Source organism: Oryzias melastigma, linkage group LG17 (genome assembly GCF_002922805.2).
Source record: "Oryzias melastigma strain HK-1 linkage group LG17, ASM292280v2, whole genome shotgun sequence".
Taxonomy (NCBI): Eukaryota; Metazoa; Chordata; class Actinopteri; order Beloniformes; family Adrianichthyidae; genus Oryzias; species Oryzias melastigma.
In genome coordinates, this window is record NC_050528.1 from 2,874,232 (window position 1) to 2,895,997 (window position 21,766).

At 39.4% G+C, this 21,766-nt stretch overlaps 1 protein-coding gene across 3 annotated transcripts in view; it reads right to left on the bottom strand.

Annotated features, from left to right (window-relative positions):
- Positions 1-1,539: 1,539 nt before the first annotated feature.
- The window catches only part of myom1a (myomesin 1a (skelemin)), a 35,013-nt gene continuing 14,786 nt past the window's right edge, over positions 1,540-21,766 (bottom strand). For 2 of the 3 annotated variants that reach the window (XM_024274000.2, XM_024273998.2), the window contains 27 exons: positions 21,228-21,427; positions 21,106-21,162; positions 19,052-19,176; positions 16,857-17,040; positions 16,611-16,785; positions 15,589-15,710; positions 14,086-14,282; positions 13,863-13,989; positions 12,207-12,391; positions 12,020-12,134; positions 11,746-11,902; positions 11,566-11,672; positions 11,426-11,470; positions 10,010-10,146; positions 9,792-9,936; positions 8,245-8,304; positions 8,093-8,160; positions 7,873-7,998; positions 6,111-6,194; positions 5,772-5,859; positions 5,663-5,701; positions 5,436-5,541; positions 3,730-3,893; positions 3,604-3,640; positions 3,390-3,412; positions 3,152-3,207; positions 1,540-1,880 (listed from right to left, as the gene is read on the bottom strand). In XM_024274000.2, the coding sequence (XP_024129768.1) occupies positions 1,611-1,880; positions 3,152-3,207; positions 3,390-3,412; positions 3,604-3,640; positions 3,730-3,893; positions 5,436-5,541; positions 5,663-5,701; positions 5,772-5,859; positions 6,111-6,194; positions 7,873-7,998; positions 8,093-8,160; positions 8,245-8,304; positions 9,792-9,936; positions 10,010-10,146; positions 11,426-11,470; positions 11,566-11,672; positions 11,746-11,902; positions 12,020-12,134; positions 12,207-12,391; positions 13,863-13,989; positions 14,086-14,282; positions 15,589-15,710; positions 16,611-16,785; positions 16,857-17,040; positions 19,052-19,176; positions 21,106-21,162; positions 21,228-21,427 (3,199 nt within the window). In that variant the 3' untranslated portion in view covers positions 1,540-1,610. The remainder of the gene's footprint in view (positions 1,881-3,151; positions 3,208-3,389; positions 3,413-3,603; positions 3,641-3,729; positions 3,894-5,435; positions 5,542-5,662; positions 5,702-5,771; positions 5,860-6,110; positions 6,195-7,872; positions 7,999-8,092; positions 8,161-8,244; positions 8,305-9,791; positions 9,937-10,009; positions 10,147-11,425; positions 11,471-11,565; positions 11,673-11,745; positions 11,903-12,019; positions 12,135-12,206; positions 12,392-13,862; positions 13,990-14,085; positions 14,283-15,588; positions 15,711-16,610; positions 16,786-16,856; positions 17,041-19,051; positions 19,177-21,105; positions 21,163-21,227; positions 21,428-21,766) is intronic. The other variant, XM_024273999.2, reaches the window with a different exon arrangement.

A 21,766-nucleotide genomic window follows, 5' to 3' on the forward strand; every position in this document is an offset into this window, starting at 1 on the left:
CGTGCGCGAAAACAAAAGATATGTGTAAACATGAACGTCAAAAGTAGGAGATGTGTACAAACATGTTTTAAATCGATGGTTGTTTTTGAATAACAATGATTTAATTTAACTCTAGTTTGACCCATCATGAATGGCAAGAAGTACTGAAGTTAATTAGTATTGTGTACTGTAGAACACGTGTCAAAGTCAAGGCCCGGGGGCCGGATCCGGCCCTCCAGATAATTTTATTTTATTGTTATTAATGACCCGATGTTATCTGGCGCTTATTTCTAACTTGTATAATTTTGACAAAATATATTTTTATGGAAAGTAAAATATTGAAAGTTATTTAAGAATTAAGCTAATTTATTCATATTCCTGCCTTTTTATTATTCAGTTATTTTAAAAAGTTAAAGTTTTAAAAATTGTCATTCTGCCAGCTTTTTGTACTATTTTGGCATTTTACTAAGAAAAATGTATACTATTTTGGAGTTTGGCTAATATTTCAGCTACATGCTAGCTGCTTTGGCTAATTTAGGCTTTTTTCCAAGTTTTTAGGCTATTTAGGAATTTAGCTAATATTTTAGCTACATGCTAGATGTTTTGGGTAACCTTTTTTTTGTTTGTTTGTTTTGCTAGGCTAATTTCGCATTTAGCTAATATTTTAGCTGGCTATCAGCTTCAGCATTTTCAGCTATCAGCACTAGCATCTTCAGCGGCCAAATTCAGCATTCACACTAGCATTATCACAGGTAATACTATATATCTAGTTCATAATTAAGTTAAAAGTTTTAAAATTTAAAAAATGTAGATTTAGAGTGTTCAATAAATGATTATCCTGTTCGGCCCATGACCAAAGGTGTGTTTTGGAGTTTGGCCCCTTGTGTGATTGAGTTTCACACCCCTGCTGTAGAAGTACTATAAACTATATACATGAATATAGACCCCTGCTGTGTAGGAAGTGTACTAGCTTAATACTTCTTGGAACATTTAGGTTTACGATACCTAGTACAAAAAAAGTATACTTCTTCACTTTTTAGTACTTGTAGTACACTTACATATAGTACTTTTTACTGAGGGACTCAAATTCTTTGAGAAAATAAAATTTTCATACTTTTATGTTGTTGTTTTTATGACTAAAGTTACAGAAGTACACCTAAAACAACGAGAAATGTCTTTTAAAAAAAGCAGCCTCATAGAAGTGCCTGAAGGGAACAGCAGCGTGTTGGACTTGTTCCTCCCATTTCAGATGAAATGCTGCAGGTTAGCTTATCACGTATTCCTTCTATCGTACCTGAAGCGCAGCATTCCTCTTCCCTTGCAGCTCTGTTTGCTAAAGAACAATAACAAAAGAAATCCCCAAATCGGTTTCAGTTATACCTGCATTTCTGAGAAACACTTTTTAAAACTGCAAAAAAATGAAAGGAATACAGTTTTTGTCAATCTGTCCTTATGTTGTTCAAATAACTGAAGAAACTAATAACTGCAGAAAACTTGATAACTTTTGATCATTTTCTTTCTAAATAGTCATTTGGACATGAAACACACGGGAGGAAGCAGCTGAGTTGAGCATTTATTTAACTGCTGGCTTGCAGGACGAAATGCTTTGGAGATATCTGCTCTCTTTTCCTTCACTCTCTCTTGTCCTCCTTGCTCTCCTCTTCCTCCGGGTTGTACACGCTCACGGTGAACTCGCCGGCCTCCTTGCCATACTTGTTCTTGACCACCAGAGCGTATTTGCCAGAGTCGGCCGTGGTGACCGCTGCGATTGTGATGCTGGCAAACTTGCCGTGCTCAAACTTGAGTTTATAGTGCTCGTCGGACACGAGCTCTCTGTCGTTCTTCGTCCAGGAGACCTCTGGAGTGGGCTCACCCCACACATTCCCGGTCAGGTTCAGGGACTGAAGGACATGAAAGCGTTATTCAGACGTATGGAGAGAAATCAGACTCACTACTATTTGTGCGTGCGTAATTCTTGATTAGTAACTCATACAACATATTCTGTGCATAAGTACTTAAATAAAAAAAAATGTAAAAAAATAAAAATTTACACATGCAAAACTTAAAATGACAACAGTTTGAAACTAACTTCACACACAAATCTTAAAAAAAAAATGCGCTAATCTGATGTGAGACTCTTCATGTCTCCAAGATGCCTGTGTAAATGATGCGTTTAAATGCTTCTAGAATGCTGGGTCATCAGAGTTTTCTTATCAGCAGTTGTAAACTTAAATTGTGAATATTATCTGGTGACAACTTGACACTTTACTACTTTAAAGAAAATTCTGATGACCCAGAATTCTAGCAGCATTTAAACGCACCACTTACAAACAAGTCTTAAGGATGTGAGAAGTATGGAGAGAAAATAGACTCACTCATTTGTATGTCGGGAATTCTTCATTTGTGTGCAAGTTATGATTTGTCCATATGTATTCTTGATTTGTAACTCGTATAAGTCCAAAAAACACAATTTACACTGCATAAAATTAAAATCATAACTGCTTGAAACTAAATTATAACAGCAAATCTTTAAAAATTACACACAAAATATCAGTTACACACAAATCTGGGGTGAGACTCTATTCACGTCTCTGATATTCGTCTGTAAGTGATGCGTTTAAATCCTGCTAGAATGTTGGGTCATAAGAGTTTTCTTATCAGCCTTTTTGAACTTAGTTTGTGAATAATATTTGGTAAAACTTTACATTTTCCCACTTTCTCCAACAGATATGCCCCGATGATTAACATAAAAAGTCTAAATAAGAGTCTTTAAAACCCTTATCCCTTTAAAAATAAAAATATTTTCACTTCAACGCCTCATAAGAAAACTCTGATGACCGAGCATTTTGGCAGCTTTTAAATGCATCACTTAAACATAAATCTTGGAGAAGTGAAGAGTCTCCCATCAGATTTGTGCGTAAATGTGGTTTTGTGTGATTTGTGTGTAATTTTTAAAGACTTCTGTGTAGATTTAGTTTCACGCTGTTATAGTTTTAATTTGTGAATGTGTATTTTTATTTTTGTACACAAAATGTATTGTATGAGTTACAAATCAAGAATTACGAGCGCCCAAATCGGGTGAGTCTATTTTCTCTCCATACAATGGAGTGAAATAGATCAGAATGTGAGGTCCACTTGGTATGTCCTCACTGCGACGCTGTCTTTTGTTTACCTTGCCCTCTTGGATCGCAACCACATCTGGCAAACCTCCAACAACACGAGCGCGATCTAAAGAAGCACAAGAGAGCCGCAAATACCAACGGTGTTCTCTTAATGACTGCACAACGTAAAACCACAAATGTCTGTTATTTTTCTGTTCTAAAATAAATCATCAGCTGTGTTTAGAGTAACTACTGTGTTTTGGACAGTTTTGTCTCCAGAGGAAAATCTCAGAATAAACAACCACTTACTTCTCTCTGCAATGGCTGCGGCCCTGAGGAAGGAATCGGACAACAAACGGTCAGACGCATCTAAAAATACTGTCAGTTATTTGATATACTAAACAATACCAGGAAATACTTTCGAGGTTTTGTAAAGTTCACTGATTACATATTTGGACCTTTTCCATCCTCTTGTTTCAATGTTCTGTTAAATTCAGGCAAACATTAGGTCAGATTTACTCACTTCAGCCTTTGGAATTCTTCAAACGCTTCATCCCAAGCTGCTCAAAAGACGACATTTCAACATATGAATAAACATTTATGCTCTGTTCTTCTGAGCCATGAACTAAGAACTGTTGACTTGACTGACCTTTTCCAGTCAGGTCAAAGACTCTCTTCACACCATCCTTGCCATCAAATATATCCATGGAGTATTTTCCCTTGTCCTTCTCGGTGGGCTCGTTGATCTTCAGCCAGAGCTGCTCTCCCGTGACACCAGACTTGACCCTCTCTGAGGCTGCAATCTTGGATTCTCTGATGGAGAAATCAGAAGATCAAGATGACGTAAAGCTCACTTTTAATGCATCAGGAGGACCAGCAGCCAACTCACAACATCCTCTCACTAGAATAGAACGAAGATGTTTATGATCTGAACTGTCCCTTTTGTTAAAGGTTAACAGATCCTGAACTTCTATGACCCGTTTCAAAAAAACATTCCCAACAGATTGTGAGAAATTATGAAAAAGAAGAAAATTTCTCTAAAAATGTCAATACATCCAAAGTAAAAAGTAGTTTATTCCAATGTACTGCAAGTATACTTACTATGTGCAAAAAGTGAGGCACTTAGAATGTACTTTTTATATACATAGCAATCAATCAAACTCTACTAGACTTTAGTTAATAATTACTATTTTTAATTAATCAAATGTGACATAAGTTTTTTTTTCTTTTTTTTTCACTAATCAATGCATTTCATGATTTCTGTAATGAGTTTGAAAAATCCTTCTTTTTTTATCCTGTATTGTAAAAACAGTAAAAAGTTTTGCTTGGACACAAAGTTATTTCTATTTCAGGACACCGGATGTTTTGCATCACCTGGATCTGAAAACAGAAGGGAGATTCTCTAGTACACAGTTGATGAGTTATTTTATTTTATTAAGTAAAATGTGAAGGCCAAAACCACCTGAAGGTTCAGTCTTTAAACCACTGATTTTAAAGCTCAGAAGTCAAAACTCTTCAGGTTTATAGAGGAAATTGACATCAGCTGATGTTTGTTCTTAGTTCCTCCAGGATCTTTTCTTTAATTCTTCTCCTCAGTCATAAATATAACACTAACATTATTTTAATGTCAGAAAGTCGCTTTTTCAAAACCAACTAAAAAAGTGATCCACTTCATTTGACATCCATAAGAAATCTGGTGGTTTAATCCAGCATAGAGGATAAGTTAACGTTGAACTGTGGTTGTCCAGATGTTGATTTACACATTGTATATGAGAACTGGACTGGATGGCTCCTCCTCCCTGGTGGGAAGTGACCCCAAGAAGCCAGAATCCTATAGACTTTTAGAGAGAAATAAACAGCTGTTACTCAGTCATTCTATTGGTCAGATTACCACTCTTGATCTGATACCATTTTTTAATATGTTCTTGATAATCCTCATTTTTTCCAGAATTTTTTACTGTACTTTAAGTTATTCAAGTTATAAACTGACCAATCAGATGCCTTAATAAAAGTAGGTGGAGCCTGCTGGCCCCCACGTTCAGTGTTCAAAACGTTTGCTTGACAGATTTTGTTTTCATGTTGTAGGGGTGTGGCCTTCCAACAAGCTTCATCCTGATTGGCTAGAGAGGTTGCCACAGAAACAATGACTCAGAATGCTCATCAATGAAGTTTGGCTCCAACATGGTGGCGTTCAAATCACCCAAAAAATGGCGTCCAAATGACTTCATTTGGTTGGAGCCATAAGGAAACCATTTTCTATGGGTGGCGTCACACTCGGTCCAGTTCTCAGTTACAGTCAATGGTTGTACAATTATGCAAAGGTAGACTCGTTATGCTAGAGAGAATATTTTGTACTTGTGAAGCCATCCGACGCGCAGGTTCTCATCGTAGTATACGACGTTGGAGGACAGGATGATGCCACTCTCAGTGCTGAGCACTTGGATCTCACTGGAGGAGTTAGCTTAAAAGTAAATATCAAAAACAAAGATATTTTAACGAAATTCTACTCATTTATGAACATCTTCATCTTTGTACACAAAACTTAGCTGTATCACTCTTGGAAAGTGTGAATTGTGACTCACCGATGACCCTGAACAGCTCATTCATAACAGCTTGGTATCCTGGAGAAATAAGAAAAACAGTGATTCACTGTAGCAGATTCCTGCCTTAAAATCTCTGAACTCCACACACCTGCATCTGTCAGATTGAAGGAGCTCTTATCTTTGCCCCTCTCGTCCTTCAGGAAGACGTCATAAACCCCCATGTCTTTCTTTGATATCTAGGAAGTAAAACATTAGTCATAAATACTCCAGAGGGAACAAGCATCCTTTCTCCCTGAGCAAAGGGAAAACAACATCAACCAGACAGAGACCGACTACACGGAAAAGCCGAGCTTTTCTCCCGCCCGTGATGCTGCAGGCGCTAAAACAGACACATGAAAATGAGGAGGGAAACATGGAAAAGATCAGGACGGAGAAGACACATGGAGATGGGAGGTGTTAACTTATGGCAGATAGATTATGTCCAGACTTTAGGTCTCGGTGGCTGGTGAGCGTCCTCTGCCGATGGTTTTTTCCGTTCTTTTTCTTTCTTTTTCTCTTGCTTAATAACCCACTGTAAATTAGACAGACACGCCGGTTACAGGAGCTCATGCAATGAATGACAAGTTTCATGGAATGTCAATGAAACCTCGCTGCCACGCCTTAAAAAAACACATTTTTATTGGATAAAAATCCTCCTAACGACCCACAATGCAAATTTATTCCCTTTAGAGGACATTCAAAGACCTGAATATCTCCCCACCACTGCATATTGTTGAATTAACTCCTTTTGGTATCTAAAGAAGACATTTGGGGCTTTTCAGTGACACTAAATGTGCAGGGGTGGGGCTCTGGGAAGTTGAGTTTTGTGGTTTTCAGGAGGATGTTTTGAAGGTGGCAAATGGGGTTAAATTGAGAAGGTTAGAGATGATAGACTGTGCGCTATAATGACAGCAGATGGAAAAAGAAAATGAAGATAAATAGACATAAATGCAGCATCTTGGTGAGTCGGTTGATGTCGATCTGTCTCTTCCAACATGAACTCTTAACCTCCATCCCAGAGGTCGGCAACCCTTAACAGTAAAAGAGCCATTTGGGCTCCTTTTCTACTGATCAAACCTAGAAGGAGCCGTACAGTCTTACTTTAGCCTTTAAGAAGTTTGGATTTGCATTCATGACATTTTTTAAAATAATAAATACGAATAATTTCTAGTTTTTGGCACGAACAAAAGCAAAAATACAAAAAAGAACCTAGCATCTCTCAAAATGTAATTTTTTTAATTTATTTTTTTTACGTTTGACAGAAGCTCAAACAACTTATTTTCAAAATAAAAGACACTCTTTGCCAAACAGGATCATCTCAGTGCAGCTAGTAACTAATGTTGTGCAGCATAAACTAATATGTGCTTTTAACTCATAAAAGATCAAAGTCTTTAACCAAAGTTTTGCTTTGCATCTAAAATCTGTTCATTCTGGAGGTAGAGTAGATCAAACAAGACGTCTTCAGGTCAACAGGATGTAAAAACCTACATAGTTTATCATCTGTGTGAACCTCAGACATCAATTTATACATTTAACTCATCTAAATTAAATACATGATAATTAAGTTAAAAAAATGCTATTTCTTATTCTTCTTTTCCCCTCTTTGTCCTCAGCAGTCTTACACTGCTGGGTTTGGTTATTTTAGTTTGGGGTTTGTAGTCTTAGTTTGTGGACCTGGTTTATTTGTTTTCTTTAGGGGGAGCTGCTGACTGACGGTCGACATGTCTGGTCAGCAGTCTCCATGACTTATTTTATATTTGGCCACCATGGAGAGATGACAGAGCCACATGTGGATCTGGAGCCGCAGGTTGCAGATCCCTGATCCACTCTTATCACAGTATCTATACGGACCCTTTCCATAATTCCAGTCAAGAAATAGACCATCATAGAATATAGTCTAGGGCCTAATGTTTATGTTATTTCAAGTATTTGTTTATTCTTTATCATAAATTGAGTTTACAGATCATAAAACCCATAAAAACAGAATAAAAAAGTAAAATATTTAATAAAAATCAATTAAACTGTGAATCTATGTCATAAGAAAGATAATTTTTTGAATGAACTTATGGAAATGAGCACATTTTTAATGATTTGTTTCTGTATGGTCTGTTCACATGACATTGTGTATCAGAGAATGATGGTGACAGCGCAGCCACAATGAAAGCACGTCTGAGTTGGAGCCCCTCGCGGCCTCCGTCTAATTGGCTGACCTTTCCGATATTGAACAGAAGCTCCCCGTCAAGTTTCTCAATTTTCGCCGCCTCCTCGTCCTCCTCTGTAATCTCAATGCAGTCCTTGGACCAAACGATCTCCGTCGCAGGTTTGATGTTTCCAATCTGTGAGAGAAGAACACGAGAAGAACATGAGTCGCCTGCAGGCTGGAGGTTCAGAAATCTGTGATCGTATGAAAGGCACCGCCCCTTTCTTTACCTTGCATTTCAACAACACGTCACACTCGGGAGTAACAGCAAAGTTCAGGTACTCCACAAAGTGAGGACCTGTGAGCGGAAAATGAGGAAATAATGAAAATAAAAACAAAGAATGATAAATAAAGTAAAATGAAAGTAAAGGCGACTCCTTACCTTGCTTCCTGACCCATTCTGCCCTCTCAAACTCGGATTTCCTTTGAAGCTCCTTAAATTCTAGACATGAAAAAAATACCAAATTATTAAACAGCCTTTTTGTGTTTTTTATGTTCAGTTTCCCTTAAAAAAAGAAGATGTGATGCAAGGAAGTGTTGTCTTCTGCTGCCCCTCGATGGAGGAATCTTCTAACTGCAGAAATGTTTGTTTAGTCTGGGTCATTGACTGTATCTGAGAACTGGACTGAGCGAAGGTGATGTCATCCATACCGAAGGGTTTACTTCCGGCTTCAACCAAAAACAGTCAGCTGTCATTTTTTTTGGTCTAAATCAAAGTTTCCATGGCAACCACTCTTTCCAATCAAAAGTGAGCTTGTTGGAAGGCCACACCCCCATCACTTGAAATGGGCTTACCCAAAATCTGTGAAAAAAAGGTTTTGAAAATTAAAATTAAGGGCCGGCAGGCTCCACCTACTTTGACTGAGGTATCAGATTGGTCAGAAAGTATTCCTTACATCACACGTGTTAAAGTCAAGGCCCGGGGGCCGGATCCGGCCCTCCAGATTATTTTATTTTATTGTTATTAACGGCCCGATGTTATCTTGAACTTATTTCTAACTTGGATAATTTTGACAAAATATATTTTTATGGAGAGTAAAATATTGAAAGTTATTAAAGGTTTAAGTTGATTTATTCTGGAATAATATTCCTGCATTTTTATTATTCAGAATTATGTTAAAAAGTTACAGTTTTAAAGTTTCAAAACTTGTCATTCTGCTAGCTTTTTGGACTATTTTGGCATTTACTAAGATTTATTTAGCTAATATTCCAGCTACACGCTAGCTGTTTTGGCTAATTCAGGCTTCTTTTAATTTTTTTGTATATTTTGAAGTTTAGCTATTTTTTGAGCTACACACTCGCTGTTTTGGATAATTTGGGCTTTTTAAATTTTTTTTATTTTAGGCTGATTTGGAGTTTAGCTAATTTTCCAGCTACATGCTAGTTGTTTTTGGTAATTTAGGCTTTTTCAGTTTTTTAAGATATTTTGAAGTTTAGCTATTTTTTCAGCTATGTGCTAGCTGTTTTATCTAGCATAAGTTTTTTCTTCTTTTATTTTTTTGGGCTAATTAGGCATTAAGCTAATATTTTAGCTGGCTATCAGCTTCAGCATATTCAGCTCTCAACTTCCGCATTTTCAGCTATCAGTATCAGTGTTTTCAGCTACTAATTTCAGCATCTTCAGCTATCAGCACTAGCATCTTTAGCTCCCAAATTCAGTTTACAGCTTTCACACTAAGATTATTTCAGGTGATGCTATATATGTAGTTCGTAAATATGTTAAAAAGTTACATTTTTAAATTTTAAAAATGTAGTTTTAGAGTGTTCAGTGAATGTTTATCCTGTTCGACCCGCGATCTAAGCTGTATTTTGGATTTTGACCCTTTGTGTGATTGAGTTTGACACTCCTCTCTTACAGTCAATGGTCTGCGTGGTCTGTCGTTGTTTCCTTTTAGAGTCCATTTGTATCACCAGAAGAATTGCGTTTACCTTCTCCAATCAGCACCAGGCTGGTAGTGCCCTTCGCTTTTCCATCCACCAGGTTAAAGGTGAACGTGCCCTCGTCCGTCACTTCCAGAGAGTCCATGAACATTTCGATGACGCCCGTGGATTTGTTGAAGTTCATGCTGTATTTCTGTGGGCGGCGGCATGCAGACTCTGTCATTGGCTGGGAGGAAACCACATGAGGAAACCGACATGGTCGCTACCTTTCCGTCTTCGATGATAGCATCGTTGAAGACGTACTCCACTTGGCAGGCGGAGGTGAACTTCTCCAGCTGAGTCCAGAAGCGCACGCGGCCCTTCTCCAGCAGCTCCATGGCCATCTCACTCTTGAAGGGAATCACTGAAGAGAACCAGAGCAAAAATTCTAGACCCTTTTCTCTCTGGTCCAACAAGAAATCTATTCAGTTATAAACAAAGTTTGGCCTCAAGTACAAAAAGGTTTACACAAATATACTCCTCTTGTGTTTGAAGATTCAAAACCCCATACTGTAACAGTAACATCTGTCCAACACTTTATTGGTCTTAAATAATGAGTGATCCTCTCTGATCAGCCTGGGTCTCCACACTACACTTCCCATCAGCCCTTTTTCACAGCCATTTTCCATCAGTAATCACTTCCAGCAGAATTTAGTCAGACCTCTGCTCAGTGTGAAGTCTTGTTTGTGCCACTCTGTCTGCATCGCTGAGCGTTCTCATCCTGACCTCATCTTCTGATAGTTTGCCGCCTGCCCGACCCTCGCCTGGACTCTGACCGCTCTGGTCGTCCTCTGATGCCCTCACGCTCGTGTTTGACCTCTGCCTGCCTGACCCTGATTTAGTTTTGTGGACTTTTAGCTGTGCTTTACTCCTGTTCTCCTGTCTGTATCAAATAAACCGAGGGGCCTCTGGTCACATGCAAGATGGCGCCAGAAAAATCTCTCAAAATTTTGCAAATTTAGCCGATTGCGCAGGCAGACATTTCCTAAAATTTAGTAAACCCTTTAGAAAAGGATATTTAAAAATTTTTTCAGGACAATCAGATTCCAAGCTTTTAAATGCAGAGAAACTGTAACTGACAAGCTGACAAGACGAGCTTCAAATGGGACAGAGAACGTTAATCGTTTTATTTCTGTTGAGTCAATAAATGGTAAATGGTGTATACTTGTATAGAGCTTTCTACCTTCTTCAAAGGTCCAAAGCGCAATCCTCCGATCAGGAGTCGACCGCCCTACCGCTGCACCACAAGTTTTCACATTTGTATATCTACACTCATTTACCTCTGGAGAAAAAGCTGATGAAATGCAGTTTTTCTCTGTGTGAATCAGCTGATCACCAGCTGAATTCTGTTTTTTGTCTTTGAATCAGCTGATCACGTAATCAGTTATGGTATGTCAAAGAGAAAAAAGGATAAAAGTTTAAAACGGATGGTTCCGGTGGAGGACTTCAAGGATTTCCTGTTCAAACTATGTTTTTTTTTCAGCCAGCTCCAGCAGGGGGCGGGACTTCTGGTTATTAATTTCCGAGCGCCATATTTTTGTCTCCGTGTCCAGATTCTCTTGAACCTGCTGCATTTGGATCCAGCCGTTGGCCTGTTTGTGACAGATATGTTGGTGTGAGCAGATCGAAGAGTCATTATTCACCGGGGAACTTGTGTTTGTGGCTCAGGTCCAACAGACGCAGGAGACCTGGAACACAACCAGAAACAAAGTGGGTCAATGTCACAGCCTCGACACACACAGAGAGACAACTGAACCAACAAACAGCTGACGGGCCGACGCACCCTCCTCAGTGAGAGTGTAGCTGGACGAGATGCCGTCCGTGTTGGTGACCATGCAGGAGAAGGTGCCGAGATCCTCCAGGGACGGGCTGTTGAAGGTCGCTCTGGATCTGCAGATCAGGAGGGATTTTTGCAGATTCCTGCTGATCGGGTTAGGGGCGGAGTCACCTGTCAGGCACTCACCTGCCCTTCTCGCTGACGATGGTGAGGCGAGACGTGTCCGTCATTTCCTGGTAGTTCTTGTACCAGACAAACTGGGAGCCTTCAGTCATCTCGGAGCACTCGAAGACCATCGAAATCTTTCCATTGTCGTCCACGTCCACGTAAATCTCTTTGGTGCCTAAAAAGAGACAACAGCAGCGATTACACTTGAGAAGTTTGGGGGATGTTTGCCTCTTCAGAGCCACTCAGTGGTTTAACAAAACGAGAAAACTGACTTTCACTCGGTAACACTGACCAGGGCGAGTCTGGGCCACGATCGGGCCCAAAACCGCTGAGGGCTTTCCAACTCCTGCCAGGTTTTGAGCGCGCACACGAAAGACGTAAGATGCTCCGGCCGTCAGCTGGGTCACCTGAGGACCAGAGGAGCCAAACAGGTGGAAACGGCTTTGTATGGTTTACACCTGCTGTCATTTCCTTCTTACCTTCATGTATTTGCTTTTGTTGGTCTTCTCGTGAACCGCCTTCCAGCCGCCCTCCCCGGCCGACGCCTCCTTCAGATCCAGGTAGTAGCCGTTGACGGGACTGCGGCCGTCGAACAGGGGGGGTTCCCACAGAACAACAGCGGAGGTGTCACGAACCTCCAGAACATAAAGACCAACCGGAGCACCTGGGAGGAAGAAGATCAGGGAGAGGAGTTTTCAAAAGAAAATTCAGAATTTAGGTGGAAAACACCACAACAGTCGTTAAAAAAAGTATTTAACAATGTAAATTTACAATACTAGTACTTTATGTCACGTGTCAAAGTCAAGGCCTGGGGGCCGGATCTGGGGTAATTCTGTCTGGCCCTCCAGATCATTTTATTTTATTGTTATTAAAGGTCCAACGTTATCTTCTAACTTGCATAATTGAGACAAAATATATTTTTATGGAGGGTAAAATATTGAAACTTATTTAAGGTTTAAGTTGATTTATTCTGGAATAATATTCCTGACTTTTTATTATCCATAATTATGTTAAAAAGTTACAGTTTTAAAGTTTTAAAAATTATCATTCTGCTAGCTTTTTGGACTATTTTGGTATTTACTAAAAATGTTTGGGTTATTTTGGAGTTTAGCTAATATTTCAGCTACATGCTAGCTGTTTTGGCTACTTGGGGCTTTTTTTCAGTTTTTAGACTATTTTGGAGTTTAGCTAATATTTCAACTAAATATGCTAGCTGTTTTCTAATTTAGGCTGTAATTGTTTGTTTTTAAGACTATTTCGGAGTTAAGGTAATATTACAGCTCCATGCTAGCTCTTTTAGCTAATTTCGGCATTTTTTTAAGTTTTTTAGGCTATTTTATAGTTAGGCTAGTATTTATATGCTAGGCTATTCTGAAGTTTATATATTTTTTGAGCTACATGCTAACTGTTTTGGCTAACCTAATTTTTTTTGTTTTTTTAGGCTAATTTGTCATTTAGATAATATTTTTAGCTGGCTTTCAGCTTAAGCGTTTTCAGATACTAACTTCAGCGTTTTCAGCAAATAACTTCAGCATCTTTAGCTATCAATTTCAGCATCTTCAGCGGCCAAATTCAGCTTACAGCATTCACACTAGCATTATCACAGGTAATGTTTTATATCTAGTTCATAATTGTGTTAAAATTATGTTTTTTAAGTTTTAAAATTATAGTTTTAAAGTGTTCAATAAATGTTAATTAAGTTAATTAGTTAAATTTTCCTGTTTCGAACCAAACTTGTAAACAAAAACCACATGACTAAAAACCTCTTCAATCATTGGCCTAGAAATATGAGGGCGGGACAAAACAACTAGAAGCAGAAATGATGGAAGTCCTGTGTTTTACAATTCTTGTGGGGATAATTCACTGATTCACACTTTATATTTCACTGCATAACTTTCTACTCCTGCTTTGGTACGGTGGAGGTTTGCCGCAAGGAGGTCACTGAGGAGACAAAGGCTAAATGTAGCCGCTAAACATGCTAAATATCTATGTGACAAATTGTGTAAAACAATCATAAAAGCCTCTAATTTGATGAGTGAATAAACAATAAAGGATTTGTTTATAGTTTTATAGATATTTTCATGGTTTGTTGTCATCTTTGCTGGGATTATCAGCTGTGAGGGGGGGTCACATGCCTGGGACAGTGATGGTCCACTCCTTGCACTCCAGGGTTGCACTGGGCAGAGAAGGTTTGCTGACGCCGGCCATGTTCATGGCTCGCACTCTGAACTGGTAGAAGACGTTTTCCTTCAGGTTCTCAGCCTGAACCAAACAAACACAGGAAACTGTGAGATCATTTATGGAGGGAAAGGAGGAGAAATCAAGCGTACCTGGATGTGTCGTCATACGTGAGCTTACCTTATAGGAGGCTGTGGGCAGAGCCTGGTGGTTCATTTCATGCCATTTTCCAAAAACTCCTCCTTTGACGGTTCTGTAGTCCACAAAATAGCCTCGAACATCAGCTCCTCCATTATCAGCGGGCGGGGTCCAACCCAACACCATGTAGTCCTTCAGGGCCTCCTGCAGGGTGACTGCGGTGGGCTGTCCTGGTACGGCTGTGAGGGAAAAAAATCCTCTTATTGCATGAACTGCATGGAAGCTTTGGTCATACATGCAGTGGAGACATACTTACTCTGTTGGGCTAGAAGGCAGCATTTTGACACTCAAACCTCCAAAGCCAGGCCTGACTCGCAAACCGCCATGCTCTTTAGGAACACAGTAGTCCAGCCTTCAGTTTGGTCATGCATCTACGCCTCCCCAAGGGGTTATGCAGCAGCAAAACATCATCATGTTTACGCAAACACCCATATTTATGATGCAAAAAAAAGTTTTTTACACGAACGAGAGGAAGAATGTTGATGAAAAGATGCTTCATGCAAACACACACATGAAAGTTAAAGACCCGCTCGGGTGAAAATGGTGATTTCAAAAGGTTTTTGAGGTATTTTTCTGATGATGGATGACATAAATAAAGAAAATTAAGCTTCAAATTAATTTCTGATCATTTCATTATTTACATTTTAATTAATTAGAAGCAGAAAAAAAAACACTGTTTCAAAAAGATTGCATTTGTGATGTAGACAATACTGTGGGCGGGGCTACAAGTTCCAGCTTCAAGGTGGAGAAGGAGGGCGGGATTGATCCGCCCATAACTCAGAGGGGAATTTCTATTGAACTCCTGCCGCTCTACAGAAACTATTTTCTGGAAAATGAGGTAGGTTTTAGATTGTGGCTAAAATCCAGCCCGCAAGGCCAAGTGGGACCCGTATGGTTTACAAGTGGGCAGAAAATGTGGACCCGATTGGGTCTGCAGTTTCTGTGGTGGCCCCACCTGTGTTTGCCCACATTGACTTAAGTGGGGATTCAGTGGGTGAGCTTGCAATGCTAGCCCGCCGCCCGGTGGACAGTGTAGCGTGCTCGAGAGCTCCACTGTAGGAAACTAGTGAGCTTCCCTGTTGCGAGCTCCACTGTAGTGAGCTAGCAACCTCCGCTGTAGCAAGTTAGTGAGCTCCTCTATAGCATGCTAGCTAGCTCCTCTCTAGCGAGGTAGTGAGCTTTTCTAAAGTGAGCTAACGAGCTCCACTGTCCACCAGGAGGCTGGCTAGCGTAGCAAGAATCAGAATTTACTGGAATTCTTGTGTTAACGGTGGAAAAGTTACAGTATTTTAAAGATTTTGTGTTTAAGGTGTTAAAGGGTTAAAAGCAGTTTTGCATTAGCAAAAAATGAAAACAAAAGAACTTTTTACTCTCCATCACTTCCGACCCAAACACGTATTTTAAAAGTGGCGGTGAGGGAGATAGAAAACATAGGCTGGACATGCTGAATGGGGGGATGCAGTGATGGGTTGTGGGGTCACTCACAGATGGCAGGCTGCACAACCACAGCATCAGAATGAGGGGAGCTCTGGCTGTATCCGGCGGCGTTCACCGCCTTTACCCTGAACACGTAGTTGTGCCCGGTGACGAGGCCGTGACACACAAACCTGGAGGGAATAAAGAATTCATCCGTTTGGGGAGCAGATTAGGCAGCTTTCCTAAAAACTTTATTTACAGTTTTCATATAAAATGGATAAAACTCATGAAATTTAAATATTTCATTTTTAGTATATAGGGCACACGTGTCAAAGTTGAGGCCCGGGGACCGGATCCGGCCCTCCAGATCATTTTATTTTACTGTTATTAGTGTTATCTTGAGCTCATTTCTAACTTGTATAATTTTAATAAAATATAATTTTATAGAGAGTAAAGTATTGAAAGTTATATAAGGTTTAAGTTGATTTATTCTGGAATAATAATTCTGCCTTTTTATTATTCAGAATTTAAAAAAAAAATAGAAATATGCTAGCTTTTTGGACTATTTGGACACTTACTAAGACTTTTTAGGATATTTTGGAGTTTAGCTGATACTTCAGCAACATGCTAACTGTTTTGGCTAATTTAAGCTTTTTCAGTTTTTTTAAGCTATTTTGAAGTTTAGCTATTTTTTCAGCTACATGCTAGCTGTTTTGGCTAAGCTAAGTATTTTTGTTTGTTTGTTTTTTAGGCTAATTTGGCTTTCAGCTAATATTTCATTTATTGTTTATCTGGCTATCAGCTTCAGCGTTTTCAGCTATCAATTTCAGCATCTTCAGCTATCAGCACTAGCAGCTGGCAAATTCATCTTACAGTATTCACAGTAGCATTATTGGACATAATGCTATATATTTAGCTCATAATTATGTTAAAAAGTTACGGTTTTACAGACTAAAAATCGAGTTTTAGAGTGTTAAATAAATGTTTATCGTGTTCGGCCCGTGACCTCAGCTGTGTTTTGGATTTTAGCCTCTTGTGCGATTGAGTTTGACACTCCTAATATAGGGGATAAAAACCAAATCAAATTGTACCTGGTCTGCTTGACAGGTTTGTTGTTGCACGGCATCCAGACATCAGTCCCCACCACACTGCTTTCAATGTAGTATCCAGCTAAGTGTTTGACATCCTTGGAGGCCTTCCATGTGACCACCACCGAGGTGTCTGTGTTCCTGATGACCACCGGAGCTCCTGGAGCTGACGGCAGGTCTGAAAACACAACAAGACTCTGTCTGGACTCTGCGACGGCCGAGCTGTCATGAAAGAGAGAGCTCGCTCACCGAGAATATCCCCAACGGTGATCTCCTCTGTTGGCTCGGAGGGCTCGCCCACGCCGGCGGAGTTGCAGGAGCGAACGCGGAAGCTGTAGGATTTACCCTCTGCAAGGTCAAAGAGGGCATAGCGGGGAGACTTGACCGGCATTCCCGTGTTCACCCTCTGCCAGGCGTCCGTTCCTGAAATACGCTGAGAGGAGAATTATGGATTAAGATCATCACGGAGAAGAAGATGGAGATGGAGAGCAGAGGATCTCCTTTTTCACTTAAATGCTGACCGCTGCAAACCACAGGGTTCACATTTATGTTGTCAAACCACATCAGTGAATGAACGTTTGTAACATCCGGATAACTCGGGTAGCGGGAACTGTCTTCACGCTTCAGAAAAAAAGTCGCTGTTCTTCCTTTTTATGTAATTCTTGCACTTTCTTAAAGAATGACAGCGTACAAAAATAAAAACATAAAAATATCTTTTAAACTAAGAAAAAGATGTACAAAACACGACAATAACGCTATAACATGATCAATGTGCTGCTTTGATTCCCAAGTTCTAAATCCAACTACAGTCCTATAAAGACACGGCAGCTCCCAAAATGCATCTTAACCAATGAGAGGCCAGAACGGCCGCATGACCAAAGTATGACAGGCGCACGCATGCATGAAATATAAAGAACAATCTAATTTCAGCCAAATGGCTCCAACAGAGTTTCTTAACCGTCTGGAATCTAAAGCCCAAAACTCAGTTTTTGTCTATTTGTGAATTTACTTCTATTTTCAATTTGAAAGACTACCTGCTTCTTATTTGGTAACTTTTTAACCAGTACAACCTCTCCTATGTGACTCTACCTTTATTCTGTCATTTTTCCAAATTGTTTTCATACACTAAACATAAAATTATGCAAAAACAGAAAATTCTGTCTGGAAAAATGGGATTCATTTTGCTGTTGAAACTCAGGCTCATCATCTCGCATCTCGGAGTGGGAAAGATTCCTGGTGGATCGTTTGTGCTCCTGTTCTCAGCCGTAGACCACGCCTCCGGCTCGTTATCTCGCATCTCGGAGTGGGAAAGACTCCTGGTGGATCATGGTGTGCTCCTGTTCTCAGCCGTAGACCACGTCTCCGGCTCATCATCTCGCATCTCGGAGTGGGAAAGATTCCTGGTGGATCGTCTGTGCTTCTGTTCTTGGCTGTGGACCACGCCTCCGGCTCATCATCCCAGAGTGGGAGAGATTCCTGGTGGATTGTTTGTGCTCCTGTTCTGAGGCGTGGACCACGCCTCCGGCCCATCATCTCAGAGTGGGAGAGATTCCTGGTGGATCGTCTGTGCTCCTGTTCTCAGCTGTGGACCACGCCTCCGGCCCATCATCTCAGAGTGGGAGAGATTCCTGGTGGATTGCCTGTACTCTTACTCTTGGCCGTGGACCGCGCCTCTGGCTCGTCTAGGCTGTGGACCTCGCCTCCACCCATCTCCCAGTCCCACCTGGCTGAACTCTATTCAAATACGTAGTCGTAGAGTTAGATGAGCTCATTCCTCTTTAATAGTTCTGGTAAATCGCGGGTCCGTCCTGGAATAGGATCTCTCCTTCATGTGGACTTCTCTCAGGTTTTTTCTTTTTTCCTTAATCAGTTTTTTTAGGAGTTTTTCTTACCAGGAAGACAGGTCTAAGGAAAGGGATAACCAGTTTTATTTTGTCTGTTTAGTTTAGTTTAACAATCAGTTAGTTTATTTTTTATGACCGACCTTCTGCTTCTCTACAATTATCGGCATGAAGCCCAGAAAGGACTTTTTTTGTGACATTGGGCTATATAGATAAAATGAATTCATTTGAATTCCTATTTTTAAACACAGATGGTGGTTTTTATGCTGCAACATTCTAATATTTATGTCATTTTAATTTAAAATGAGTGACAAAGTGCAGCTGAAGACTTCATGGAGCTTCTTCTGCAGCCACTCTGGTGTCTTCTTAGCAAACATTCGATCTGACTCTTTTATTGTTGGGATTATTATGAGTGAATAATCCTTTAAATGACTTACGTACGGAAAAACTCACTTTCTTCGTCATCACAGGAAGTTCTCCAAAAGAACCATTTTAGGTTCTTTGTGACTTGTTTGGAATCACCAGAACAAAAGCATGTTTTGTGAATTTACATTTTGGATGCAGAGACAATCATTAATGTATAATCTTATAGAGATGTCTCACCTTCTCTATGAAATACATGACTCCCTCATGACCCCTCTGGACTGGGGGCTTCCAGGCCAACACCACATAGCTCTTGGTTGCCTCGGTAACCACAACATCCGTCGGCTCTCCAGGTATGACGCCCACTTTGGAAGAAAAATAATCATCTTTTGTTCCAGTTCACTCCGTTACAATCCTCTGGATGAAAGAAATGCTCTGATGGCTTGTAAATATGAATCCATATTAATGTCGATTTTATTAGAGATTCTGTTGGATGATAAACTTCTTTGCAAAGAACAAATTGATGCAGTTTGCAATAAAAGGACAGAATCTCTGGATATAATGAGAAGAATGATAAACTATTTTCACCCATTTGTTATGACAATTTTGAATGTATTGATATATCTGTCATGTATCTCTATTTAATGTTTCGACTTTTATGTTGTTTTTTTATCAGTTTAATTTGTGTTTATATACGTCTTTATGTCAAGCGCCAAGAATTTAGATGAAAGATGATTTATAATTAACATGATTGATTGATTTGAAATATATTTACTTTTTGCTTAACCTTAAAACAACACGGAGCAGAATCAGTTTACACCAAAAACTGAGTCCAAACACAAACCAGTTTAAGAACAAATATAGAAATCTATTGATAAATATATGTACATTTACATAAAATACATAAACTGTGATATATTTGTTTATATTTATGAATATGCATTTAAATAGTGAATTTAAATGGAACCAAATTAGTGTTCACACATGACGATGTGTTTCCAACGTATTTAAATTAGGGCGTTGAACATTAACACGTTAACGCACAAGTTTAATCAAAAAGAATAAACGCGTTAATATGCATTAACATATAAATTGAAGAAAGTCCTTCACTTTAACTCTGCGGTTCAGCTTCCACAGTGTGTGTAAACACATTTCGTCGGGTATTATCCTGCTTACACCATGGTCACTTACAAAGAAATAAATATTCAATCAGTATTTAGTACTTTATTCTTGCTCTTTTTGTTGTCTAGAACACTTTTTCACCAAAAGCGACTCTTTGATCCGTGGTCCACTGTCAAATTGTACAAATATATTTTACCTGGTAAAACATTGTGATTAATCGTGATTAATTCAACACAAAAGTGCGATTAATCCGATTTATTTTGTAATTGATTGACAGCAGTAATTCAAATAAATGTTCTAAATGTAGAGTTTCGTGTGTGATTTCGTATTGTTATTATTCGCAGATAGTAAGTGGTCGGCAAATACTGAGTCTAAAAAAAGAAGTGATAGCAGTTAATCGCGATTAATTTTTTCCGGGTTTGCGATTAATTAGTTAATTTTTTTTAGCGATTCCCGGCCCTAATTTAAACGTGTAATTATATGTGTCTGTGTCTGATTTGAATGTGTTCTCATTACAGATGGACCAGGACTATGATTAACAGTGGATCTACTGGTAATAACATTTTTATTTATTTATTTTTCCAACAGTATTTTCTGTTATATCCTAAATGAAATATTATCGTCATTATTTATCAAATTTAAAAATCAAGTGGCTTTGCTTATCATCGTCATCACTGGATTTAAGTTAAATAAATAAAAAAAGTTATTCATGTTAATGAAGAAATTAATTTTTTAAAAACTCATGTACTGGCCTGAGCAGGTAAAGGTGAGTTCTACCTCGCCTCTAAATAAAAAAAATAATAGAAAAAAATACATTTAATTAAAAAAATTAAACTAATTAAATGTAATTTTCATTAAACTTAATCTTAAAAAATCTGAAAAACGTCTGAAATTTTTTAGAAGACAAAGCAGAAAAAACACTAAAAGGAGAGAGAGCTCTGACGTGTTCAAACTTCCTGCTGAAAAATCTGTTTAGAATGAAAACAAGAGTTCAAGGGGTTAAAAGATGAACTAAAAGTCCATTTGTTAGAGTTCTTCGCTTTCATTGCTTCTATGATTGTAGACGAGAAGCTCAAACTTAAGTCTAAAAAGGAATCGGAACAACAGTAGAAATGAGCTCCACTCTAATCCAGATCTAACGGTTCATAAGCCGACGTCTGTGAAGGTCGTACCGGTGGAGTCCTCCTCAGTGAACTTGATCATGCCGGTCCACGGAGCTGAAGGTCCGGCTGTGGACAAAGGAGCAGGATGACCTGGATGACCTTCTTCTTGTCTTCTTCATAACAACTCTTACCTCTGAGTCGAGCTCTGTCGGACGGATCCATGGCGACCACCGCCTCGGAGACGCGGGACGGGCGGCTGACCCCCGCCAGGTTCAAGGCGCGCACCCGAAACGTGTAGGACCGGCCCTCCACCAGGCCGGTGACGGGGAAGCGGGCGTACTTGACTGGAGCGTCGTTGCACTGAGCCCAGTGGTGAGTGCCCACCTCACACCTGCAGAGAGCAGCAGCTGTACAGCTCACCTTTACCTGCTCAGCCCAGAAACGGACTCTTCAATGAAGTACAAATATTTTAAAAAACCTTACGCTTTTTATGAACAGAAATGTAAAAATGCGCCTATATTTACAAGGGCTGTGAAAGTTAACGCGATTAATCGAAACAGAATAAACGCATTAATATTTATTAACTCCTCCAATCGCAATTCATTTTTTCCAGGTTTTGCGATTAATTAGTTACATTTTTTCATTGATTCCCGGCCCTAGTTTTTACTTTTCTTGTGCTATAGAATCTAATTTATCTCTTGATTAAACTCAAAAATTGTATTTATTTGGA